General features: G+C 39.1%; 1 protein-coding gene across 1 annotated transcript; it reads right to left on the reverse strand.

The window, feature by feature from the left end:
* Positions 1 to 6510: 6510 nt before the first annotated feature.
* On the reverse strand, positions 6511 to 11704 carry LOC119915774 (transmembrane protein 238-like). The gene is made up of 2 exons (XM_038735503.1): positions 10900 to 11704; positions 6511 to 8048 (listed from the first exon to the last, which is right to left on the reverse strand). The coding sequence occupies exon 1, from the start codon at positions 11470 to 11472 to the stop codon at positions 10909 to 10911; it is 564 nt and encodes a 187-aa protein (XP_038591431.1). The 5' UTR covers positions 11473 to 11704; the 3' UTR covers positions 6511 to 8048; positions 10900 to 10908.
* Between the last annotated feature and the right edge of the window lie 421 nt (positions 11705 to 12125).

Raw genomic sequence — 12125 nt, forward strand, 5'->3', positions numbered from 1 at the left:
AAGAAGAGAAAAAAAAAGAGGGGCAGCAGCCAATCAAAAGCGGACAAACGGGCGGAAGTACCGCGACAGACAATCCGTTCAACCAATGGGAAACCGGCCTGGGTAGGCAAATGTGTGGTGTTTACCAATGACAACAATAATAAAAATAGCTGTAGAAGATCGTGCTCGGTTGCACTGCAGGCTGACACGCAGATGGGTGGAGAGCTGTTAAAAGCGGTGCAGTGATTCCAAGGAGGGGATTTTGATGCACATAAAACCAGAGGAAGAACATCTGTTCCGTTTATTCTGTAATGGCCCTTCTATGTCCACTTCTACAGACATTTCTCAGCCTAATCTTCTTCTAAACTGAACATAATGAACCAGCTGTCTTGTTTTTGGAATATTAGGCTTAAAAGTCTTTTACATGATACCACCAAACTTCTGTGTCCACAAGTGCTAAATTTAGAGTGTTTTTGGTAGGAATCAAGCTAAACACAACAGCAACATTTTATAAATATCTTTAGAGAGCAGTTATGGCAAATGTAGTGGCAAGCACTGTATCCAGCAGAGACAGAGCAGCAACAGCTTCGTCTTGTGTGTGTTTGTATCGAATCTACATCTATTGTCTTCGTTTAGGGAACAGTGATTTGACAAAAAAAAAAAGAAATCTTAAAAACTAAAAGTCCACTAATAGACATTTTTTCAGAGCTTTCAACCACATCTTAAAGTCTTCAGGGAATGGAGTTTGCTAAATTGTCATGGTATTACCTGACCTGTGATGAAGACCATGGCATGTGGTTGAAAGCGATGAAAAAAAGCTAGTAAGTAGATACTGAGTGCAGATTGCATCCAGAAACTGCGTAGAATAATTAAAGCTTCACTACCTTTTTTATATACAGTCTGTGTTCAATACACAGAATTCAAATCAATCAAAATATATCATAATAGATAAATCACATTTTTTAATGTAGATGTAAAGTAATGCATACTTTACATCTATCTATAAGGGCTTTAAATAAACCAATGTTGACCATGTCATATTTATTTTTACTATCTACTGCATGAATCCGGTTCCCTGCAGAGGTCCCTCCAGGGTTTCCTTCCAGCGGGTTAGTTTACTAACTGTAGTACAGCAGCCACCACGCTGTGAGCGCAGAGTGTGTGTGTGTGTGTGTGTGTGTGTGTGTGTGTGTGTGTGTGTGTGTGTGTGTGTGTGTGTGTGTGTGTGTGTATGGAGGTCCTGTTGAATAATGGATTTAAAGTCACTCACATTGTGTTGACACTGCCACAGAGGCTGACTGTGATTTCCACACAGCCCCTGCGGCACAAGCTATTAGTGCTGTGATGCCAGTGCTCGCCTGCTCATTAAGACTGCAGCAATATTCAAGCGAACCTGGTGCACTGAGAGCCACGCGCCATGCGACACGTGTTCTCTCACAATGACGTAATCATATGTAATTGAGCTACGTTCAGGACTGATCCAGGTTATGAATTATGTTCAGTTCCATCATCTTTTCTTGTCGATGTAAAGCTACTGATGTTCTGCCGACAGACTTTGTTTGGATCATAATTGTGTGAGCTGTAAACCATAGTTAGGCCTATGTGTTATTGATTGATATTTTAACTTGAGTGAAATGACATATAATTCTGGAAAAATAATCTCAAATCACGGACCCTTAGGCCTTCTAGCGTTTTTCCGGACTTTTCAGACATTTTAACCTTATTCTATGACTTCACCTTTGCTCAGTTGCTATTAAATATTGCAAGATAGGCCTAATGCATTATGCAATTATACAGATAATTTATAATGTTATTAACATACTAATAGAGTAAATTCCATTCACTGATGAAGATGCAGGTAGAAGCTCCAAAGAAAGTTTTAAGTGGACCTATTTGGTCAAACTACTGTTAAATAATGATCAAGAATTAATTCTCATTACATTTTGTATTAACCTTTTTTGTCCTATATTAGGATAGAAAAACATGATCTTTATCATTATCTATTATCTTACCTCTGTAAAACAAAACAGAGGGAAATCAGATTTGAAACATTGACATGTAGTAGCCTCATCATTAAACATCTTTTATTTCATTTAATTAAATAAATCATTACTTTTATTTTAAAATTGTTTGAGTGCTCTGTTGCTGGGAAATGTATATATTATGTATGCAGGCAATGCTCACTGACAATGTCTGCAAATTTGCAGACTTATAAACTTCTTCCTACTAGATTCAAGTATGGTAAATTATATTAATGTACATATCATTTAAGCAAATGGGCATCATGTGGAACATATGTTGCAAATACAGCAAACGCAACCAATGTGGTTGTTCAATTTTCCCTAAACTTTTATTAATTCACGTTCTCTGTTATTATTATTATTATTATTAGTAGTAGTAGTAATAGTACAACGGTGGTCGTGCTAGATGAGTTGGCCTCAGCTGCAGTGAAACATCAGTTCAGTGCTGCCATCTGCTGGTTATGTTCATTGTCATGCAGGCTGTTACTTGGCTGTAATCACTTTTTGTGTACTGGTGCAGTGGTTCCCATCCTCACACACACACACACACACACACACACAACAAGTTCACAAATTTAATTCTTATGAATCCTTAAGAGTACGGGGGGGAGTCACAACGAAACAAAAGGAGTCCAGGTAAATTCAATTAAAATAAAACAAATGGTTCAGGTCAGCATAATAGCGTCAGCAAACAGTTGTTTTTAAAACATCCCTACATAAATCATATTCATTCAACTTGCAGTGGCTATAGACCTGCCCCCCTGTTTGAGAACCACTGTGTAAGTGGATGTTTGTAGAGGTATTTATAGGCCTATACTAACTAGTGAACAGAAGTGACTGTTAACGTTTCAGAACAGAAAGTCAAACAACCACAAAGAGACTCAAATTAGTCAGAAAAAAAACAGTCTGAGTATCCTTCTACATGTCTGTGTCCAGGAATACATCGTCTCCTAATCTGTCTGTATCTGTAGGTTTTGCAGTTGTTAAGTCAAGTTGTTTATTTGGCATTTATTTAACACAATGAATACATTTTGTGAAATGTTGTACAGTTTGTCCTTGCTAAGAACCAGGGCTTTAAATTTTTCTTAACACTTACAGTAGAAAACAGCAACTTCGGATACATTGCAGAATATGTGTCTGTTTTGCATAAAGATCTGACATCATCCCTGTAAAGGTCACAGTTTTAACCTTTATAGGGTGGTTTTAAGGAGTTTTATGGATCAATACTTGCCAAAAGTTTGGGGCGCTTAACTGATATCCCCAGCAAAAGTGAACATTATTGCATTTTGTGACATTTTATGGAAATAATGCATATATAGGAGGGCGAAGGAATATAGCACAGTACATGAGTATGAGGCTGATTGTTAACTCACTGCAGGAATGTGTATAACCGGAGTGTAAGGTGGATTTTTTTTTTATTCTCGGGTATTATCGAGTAGATGTAAATAAAAAGGGAAAGTAAAACATTACTACCAGACAGAGAATTCTGCAACAACCAAATTGAACACAGTTTAATTTAAGCCTCATATAACTGAGATTCCCTTTGTAACTTCCTAATTATTCCCTACTTAATGAATGTACCTTGTAAATTTGAATTATTCAAGCACTGGTATCAATTAATGTTGGTCTCCTGCTGGTGCTCAGTGTTTGTTGCCAGGGTAAAAAGTCTTGGTGCACAGCAACTCCCAACTGAAACTAGACTAATGAAATTCTTTTGGGCGAGTTAGCACCTCATTAAGGCACACCCGTTCAGTGAAAGGGAAACTGAGGAAAATTTGATCCTTAAATGAGGAGTTAAATTACAGAAAACATAGTTGCACAGCAAACAGACTTCCATATCAGGTTCTACAGACTGGATTGATTGACCATGGAGGCTGACGTGACTGGATGATACCTGATATTTACTAAAAGTGGACAAACTCAGTCAAATAAGATTGGTGCAACAAGGTTAACCCAACACAACACAGCCTGCTAACACCCATTTGGAGCTGTGACAGCTGCTTTATGTGGTTGAAAAAAAAAACAGAAACAGTTTTGAGGTACTGGTAATTTACTTGAGTACTTCTATTTTATGCTGCTTTACACTTCTACCTCACAACAATTAGGAGGGCAGTGCAAAATGTACTTAAATTACCAACATGTTCTTAATACTATTGCATAAATGTAGCATTTAACTGGTGTAGCTGCTGGAGGTGGAACTAGTTTTAACTGCTTTATACACACTTAGATAGTTTAGTCAAGTGATTCTCAATCCAGGGGTTACCGGATAAATCTGAGGCATTGATAGATGATTAATAGAAGAGGAAAGAGGAAAAAATGCACTTCTGATCTCTGATCTCTAATATTTTCGTGGTTGATTGTGAAATACTGGCTAATTTGACCTACGCGGGCCTTTAACACTTTTTAAGAACCATTAAAAAAGTTTTGGGGGAAAATGTGGAATTGCAAATAACTCAGACATAAAAAGCAAAACTGGGGGAAGTTTGGGAACCACTGCTTTAATCTATATCAATGCATTATATATTTTTATAAGCTTGATCATTTCGATACTCTGAAAAGTAAAAAATATAAGTAGCGCTGTCAAATTAATAAAGTTCAATATTAATATTAATACTAATTTAAGTCAAGCATAAGTACCTCAAAATCATATTTAACTGAAGTACTTGAGCAAATGTACTTTCCAGCACTGTCAGAGGGAAATATTGTGCATTTTACTCTGACAGCTGACAGCTTTAGTTACTAGTTACTTTTTAGATTAAACGTTCAATCCAAAACATATGATCAGCAAATGTAATACGCTGTACTGTTACAGAGTAAAATATAAACTAGTGTATAAATTAGTTCACAGTGAAACCATACTGAGAACACTAAATTGATGTGGACACATAATAAAACTATACATTTAAAGTGAAAGGAGCCATTCTGAATTGTGGGTACTTTTACTTTTGCTACCTTACAATCAATTTGCTGATTATACTTCTGTACTTTTTCTAAAGTACAACTTTAAATGCAGGACTTTTACTTGTAATGAAGTACATGTGCATTAACTAAATTAGGACAAAAATCCAAAAGTTTTGAGCTGCACCTGTAAGTCTGGGCATTCATCAAACTTTGCCATCAAGTTTCAAATCCAAATTAAATGCTTGTGAAATTATGAATTGTCACGTACATCCTACTCGTTACAGAAAATGTGTTTTCTCCCAAATCCGACACACAGGTGTGCGGGAAAAAATAATAATATCATTTTCAACAGTGTACACGTGCAACTCAAAAGATTCAATACTTCTTCCACCACTGAACTTTACTCTGAAACTCCATTACATCAAATGCCAGCACACTGCTGCCACAGTGTGAAGTGCTGGAGGGAATCACAACAAACAAACTACACTGAATGGCCTCGCAGAACTTAATCCCTGTCCCCTTTGTCATGACAGTGCTGAGTCAAACAGTGTCATGTTCAGGTGACCGAGGGAAGGTGTGCAGTAGCAGTGTGTGTTTGTGTGCACTGTGCGGCAGGCTGGAAACGGGTAATGGAAAGACACGTTAGGTGTGAGGTGGAACCTGACGCCCTGGAGAGGGAGGGCTTGTGACACTTTAGAGTCACCTGTCCACCAGCTCAAAGTAATTTTCCCGGAGCTGTTGGAGCAGTTATGCATGGCTGACACATTTCCAAATATTCCCCTTGTTCAAGGCTAAACGGCTGTGTGGGCCCACTCCTTCAAAAACACTGCAGCTTTTGTAGAAGGCAATGTGAAGAGCAGTGTAATATGGATTTTGCAAAGATGTATAAGAGGCAATAAACATTCCACCTTCATTTTGAAATCCATTGTTTTGTTAAATCAAACATGTAACCTGAATAATGTGTATTAGGAAATCCAAAAAAATGAAAATGCTTTTTTGAGAAAATGATTTTCTTCTTTGTCTCTTTGTTTGTCTCGAGGCTCTGTTCTTCTGGCCTTTGTTGTTAAGGCTGGTTATCCTGGTGTCCATCTTAAATGTCAGCTAGGCTGTGAATAGGTTGTGTTCCTTGTGAACACAGAAACAATTTGTGTCACAAGAGAGCACGTATCACTACTAAATCTGTACAAACAGCTTCCAAAAGTTCAATTCTGCCATTTTTTTAATGTTGTTATGATGCTTTGTAGACGGGGAAAACACAATCTTGTAAAACGAGAGCACTCCCTGCCCCAGTTGCTAATGGACCCAGTTTAACTGGTTTCTGCTGAATGGGTTGAGCTCAGATTAATACTCAGATTTCACAACAGGTAAATCACCATAGAGACTGATCGGGAACTATAGCTTTTGAAGCCAATCAATATAAAAAGACCCCTCACTTCTCCGATTGTTGACCCCTGGTGACGCTTGTACTAGAGTCAGAGACGCAACATAACCACAAAAGGACATAACGTCCACAAAGAGACGAAACACAACTGCAAATAGATGCACCAGACTACAAAGAGATGCAAAACATCTAGAAAGAGACGCAGAATGACCACAGGGAGATGCAAGATGACAACAAAGAGGGTTTAATTGCACTGAATAATTAATAAACAATATAACTAATTTTAATGTACAGTTTTTTTATTGCCATGTGTCTTAACACATTTTTAGTCATTTTATAATTTAACAACTTTCTTGTAAACTCCCTTTCAGAGTAAAGTCTTACATTTTTGGGTGGTGAATTGGGTGGAAATTTACAAACATCCACCCATGAGATCGAGCAGAAGCTGAGAATTTTCACCCTACAGCTTTGTTATGGGGAAATCCTTCTCTTCCCGACGTGTCTTGATTGTCCAAAACTTTAAATATGAAGATGTAGCTGTAGCTTTGGGTTTTATTTCCTGCACCAGTTGGTAGAAAACTGCTTTGTGCTGCAAATGAAGACGCCATTAACCTCATTTTAGCAGCTCCTCCATTGGCACCTCCAGGTTTCCGATGTACCAGAAGATCCAGAACACCAGGCTGAAGAACATTAAGAGGGGCCCTGAGAAGACGAAGAAATCCCAGTAGCTGAGGGGAGTGAAGACCCCGATGAAGAAGAGAATAAGGCCTGCTGCATCCAGGAGGACGGCGACGAAGAAAAACAGCAGGCAGCGGCCAAGAAAGTTTCTATAATCCATGATAGGAGTAGCTGACTTCTCTTTTACAGTCTTTGAAATTATTCACAGCCTTAACAGTTTATCTGTAGGACATGAAAAATGTTCAGAGTGAAATAAATTCATATGAAATGCTTCTTCTCAGTGCCGCCTGTGAGTCTGAGGTGAGACTGATGAGAAGGAAGAGTTTAAATTCTCAGGTCACATTCCTTTCTGTATCTACGTCCCACATTTTTTTCTCATTACACCGTCTGACAGAGGAGAAATATGTTTCCTTAATGATGACAAGAGATTTTGCAGCTCTGTCGCTGGATGTGGCCTCATTTCATAAACATGTTCCATTCCAGCATCCACAGATCCAGGCCTTATCTAAGGCCCACAGGTGGATATGGAATAGCTAGAAATACTGGCCTCGTACTTCTGGCTCTGATGATTTGGAATAAAATACTGGGAGAACACCTAGAGTGCTGTGTACCCCCTTCAAAAAGTAATATTTAAAAAGTGACCATGAGAGAAAAATCTGTTTCATGTGTGGCTTATAAAAGTTGTTAAACAATAAAGGTCGGACCGAGACAAGGAAGAGAAGATAAGAAAAGCTGTCAGTTGTGCAACTCATGGGCGTTGTGTTCAGTCACCTGTATGCAGAAATTAAATACACTGAAATACATCCAATTACATGTAAACTTTATTCCCAAAAAAATGAGTTATATCTGCCAGAAAATCAGCACATAAAAATAGAAATGTTCTATTTACAAGTTAAAAACCTTTTCTTCGTCTGTGCACAGCCCATCCGCTTACCGGATGCAGAGCTTCCCCTGATTAAGAAATAGTCTTTCCCATTAAAAAATAAAAAAAGTGACTTTAGTTCAGAAGCTCAACTTTCTCAGTCTGCTGGAGATTTTGGAAAGCAGCATGGACCATCCCCTTCAGCACCAGGAAAGCTGCCTGTCACCTGTAAAGAAGAGGTGAGAAATGAATTTATATATCTGTACAGGTTGAAATCAACAAAAGACATTAAAAATTATAATGGAAATAAATGTGAGGGGAGGGGAAACCACAATTTAAAACACAAAGTATTCCTTAAATATGCTCTGTGGAACTTGGGATGCTGGAGAAGATGTATTTGGGTCACATAACATACATTTTAAAAAGTTGACTTTCCTGAGATAAAGGAACCAGCTGGGTGCAACACTTTGAATGGGTTATAAATCTTTTAAAAGTATTTGCAGGAGGACATTTTTGGCTTTTTGAAAAATATACTCGCCCCTACTATGTTGCAGCATGAGAAGTAAGAATCCATAAAGAATAATAAAGGGTTTAAAGACATCGCTTGTATACAAAATAACTCGCTTTCCTTAATATACCAATAGACTTTTCATAACCAACGTGTTCTCTCCAGCTCAAGTTCTCATCAACAAACATTCTGGGCAAAATTTTAGCAACAATATGTTGAGTTTGAACCATTCTACATGAGCAGATAAACCAGAGTTAGCGTCTTTAATCAAGAGTGTGAGAGAGCCAGGGTTTGGGTTTACAAAATGTCCATCACAATTTCCTAAAGGTGATATATCAAAGGACAAAGAAAAGCAGCAAATACGCATTCATTGTTTCAGCTCTCGTCATTGGAAACATTATGAGAGAAACTATATTTAGCACATGAAAAGAAGTAGGAATAACATCCAAAAAATGGGAATCCAGTGTCCTAACAAATTGTTTTCTGTAAACCATATTTCCACCCTTTAGTCAATTAAAAGCTTTTGAAGGATCTACAAGTATGATACAAACAGATTCATTCTTGTCAAGTGCTGTTAAGATTTTATCCGCCAAAGCCACACGGGTGGATTGGTGTTTACAGAAACTGTATGGGTGACTGAAACAAAAATCATCACTTAAACCTGAGCCTGATCAGATGATCCCACACTGTTACTGGCATCACTGAATGCACACAGGGAATGGGAAATTCTTGTTTGCTATAGACCTGAGCGGAGCACTGTAAATTCTGACTGATAAACATCTCACTTTATGACTCATAATGTAGAGAAGCCGAAGTCTGCTCCAATAGCAATGTTGTCCTTAGGTGTAGGCCTGTGTTTATTGGAGAAACGTCCAGTGATAAAACCTGTTAACGTTATGTGCTGCTGTTATCCTTAGGATTTTGAAAAAAAAAAAAAAATTCCCAGTGCCACTAACCCTCCTAAAGTTTTTATTTTTTTTGCCTGTGAAACATTAACTGTGTCCCAGTTCCATACATAGCTCATTCTAAGCCGGACTCTAGCGTGTTCACAATAGAAAATGGCAGAATTAAGTAAACAAAAAAAATAAATAAATAAATCAGCACTGCAGACAAAAGACTAGAATTTTTTTTGAGTTTGGTGTTGGTGCACACTTTCTCCCACCATACAATATCATCTGATATTTGTGGTGCACAAATTGTCTCATTTTTGACAAGTATAAAATTACCATTGTGTGTTAATTTCTTGTATTCTAACAGTGTTGTAACAGTATTGCCTATAAAGATTAGTATATAGTAGATATATACTGTTAGAACGTATAGAATTGATCAATTGTTTAATGCTATTTTTTTAATTTAGTCATTCATTTTACTGTTCAATTATGTAAATTATTTTACTTGATGGTCTAAATGCTGTTTCAAATCTCTACACTGCCTGGATATATTTCTGGTGGATGAAGACTCCTTCATCACAATTGATAAAGCATTTTAACAGAATGTGAGAATGCAAAGACTCCCAAATTAATAAAAAAACAACAACAACAAGGGACATGACCTAAGAGGCCGCAGCTGTAGCTAACAGCCCTGCTCTCCCTGCTTCCTTATCTGACATTTAACACAGTGAAGTTACAGGTGAAGAACCACCCTCATTGTTCAGTACGCAACGTTTGTTCTTGACCACACTATTTCACACAATTCCATATCTCAAGATCATTATCCTGGTTGCATAATCAGGGAAGGGCCCATAAAAAGCTAAATACCGGGAACTAGTGGATGGAAGGAGTTTGCATGAAGCAGACTTATATATGATCCCAGCATTTGGTGGCTGAAACCTACCTACTGCACTCCATTCCACTGGATCAATAAGCACTGCTGAGTTCCATTAAAATGCAATTGCGCCTTTTGGCCCAAAGGGTGTCTGGCTTGCCACCCGGTTACAAGCGAAGTGACGGCTAAAATAATGCAGAACTGTGAAGGTGAGCAGAAATGGTCAGGCTCATTAATTAAAAGCTGCCACGGGCCACTGAAGATCTTTTCACAGCAGCCGGGTGGGGGGGGGGATTATTACAGATATTCATGAGCAGAGCAGAGTGCGCAGGGGGAGATGTGTTGTGCCCATTCCTCACGACCGGCTTCACTGTTGGTGTCAGCGGAGAACTGAAAATAATAATAAATAATTATGACTGAGGTGGGGGTGCGGGGGGCTGCCATGCCAACTTACTATACAACAAGGATGCCAAGAACAGTAATGATGGAAGAGTTACAGCTGTGGCAGCGAGCAGCTAATGACAAGCAAAACACCAGCTGACTGACGGGAAGGGTGAAAGCAGGTCACTGTGCTGAATATTTATGACTTTCAATTATTATTGTTGGGTCCAGAGACCCAGACTTTTACAGGATCATACGTTTTTTTTAGATGCTTGCTTTAACTTTTAAAGACTACAACAGGTTATTGTGTCAGAAGATTGACGTGGTTTGGGGAAACGGGTTTTCAAAGTCTCAAGCAAGCTGACTCTAGGGAGGATGTTGGGGTGGACCTGGGTTAGGCGATGGTGAGGAGTGAAATACGCACCAGCTCATGTCAGAGAAGTCTCTCTGCCTTGGTCTCCGCTGCCTGCAGAGCCACGTCTGAGCACCTCAACGCCCCCATCTCCACGTTTTTGTCAACTGGAGATGCGCACTTGGTCCCTTCATCAAAGCCTCTGTTGTCGTAACCCGACTTGGCTCCACTGCTGCAGCTGTTTTCCCACATAATCCGACACGGCGAAACAGCACCCAGAGTCCCGTTTATCTCCTTCCCATTCCCCACGCTCTTCTTCTTCCCCTCTCCGGCTTCCAGAGCTCTCATGCCGCCTATGGAGAGCCTCTCGGACAGCTTTCTGGCCCAGTGCGTAAAAGTGATGTCCAGAGAGCCCGGCCTGTCCTCCTCGTACAGCTGGACGTTGCCCGTGTACCACAAAACCCACCACACCAAACTGAGTGAAATAATGATCGAGCCCGTGTAGACGAGGAAATCCCCGTAGAAGCGGCCGTCCAAGTTCAGGTTGCCGAAAATCCCGACGAGAAGTACAACCAAACCAGATACATCAAAAACAACAGCGAGGAAGAACAACAGCGCGCATTTCCCCACGCTGCTGGGGGCCATGCCGGAGGAGAGGTGAGAGCCCGAATAACGGCGCTGAACACTTTAACTTGGTTATCAGGACGCACATTTCCCCACCTGTAATGTGCGGCACTCACCTGTGCACAGGCCCCGCCCTTATTCCACGTCACTGTATCCAGTGCGCTCACAGGGGCTTCACCTGGAAATTAGGCTCATAAACTCAACACAGCTAACTTCTAACTAAAACGTTTTCTTATAATCAGTACCCGATTAGGAACATAACTCTTTCCAGTTAACTTCCATTTGTTTGTAATTTGTGAAATTACGGACAGATAAATAAATTGTTATTGTTTTATTTTCTCTTATTTTCTAAATGCTGTTTTAAAGCCTTCTCCACAATAAAATGGTGTAGAAATACTGAATCATTTTTTTTTATTGCATTTTGATGGCTGGTCAAATTTGATTATATTCTGAATCTAGAAATACCTTAAAACATTTTTAACAATACAACATGCAATTCTCCAAAGATATTAAAAGCCCCCAATGTGCCAGAATAATAACAGATGACATGATGTTCTCAGTGATGGCCACCGCCCTATGTATAGTTCCACTAGAATATGTGAGAAAAGGTGAACTGACCTTTGTTCAGTGAACTTTTACCTGTTGTAAAATGTAAAACGTCATTGCAGCAAACA

This window comes from Micropterus salmoides, unplaced genomic scaffold (assembly GCF_014851395.1).
Source record: "Micropterus salmoides isolate LMB-PRFRI ecotype aquatic unplaced genomic scaffold, ASM1485139v1 Ms_hic_scaffold_21, whole genome shotgun sequence".
In the NCBI taxonomy this organism is placed as follows: Eukaryota; Metazoa; Chordata; class Actinopteri; order Centrarchiformes; family Centrarchidae; genus Micropterus; species Micropterus salmoides.

Bases quoted from the DNA above. Each gene is read 5' to 3' on its own strand.
- LOC119915774 (XM_038735503.1), bottom strand. From the start codon at position 11,472: ATGGCCCCCAGCAGCGTGGGGAAATGCGCGCTGTTGTTCTTCCTCGCT.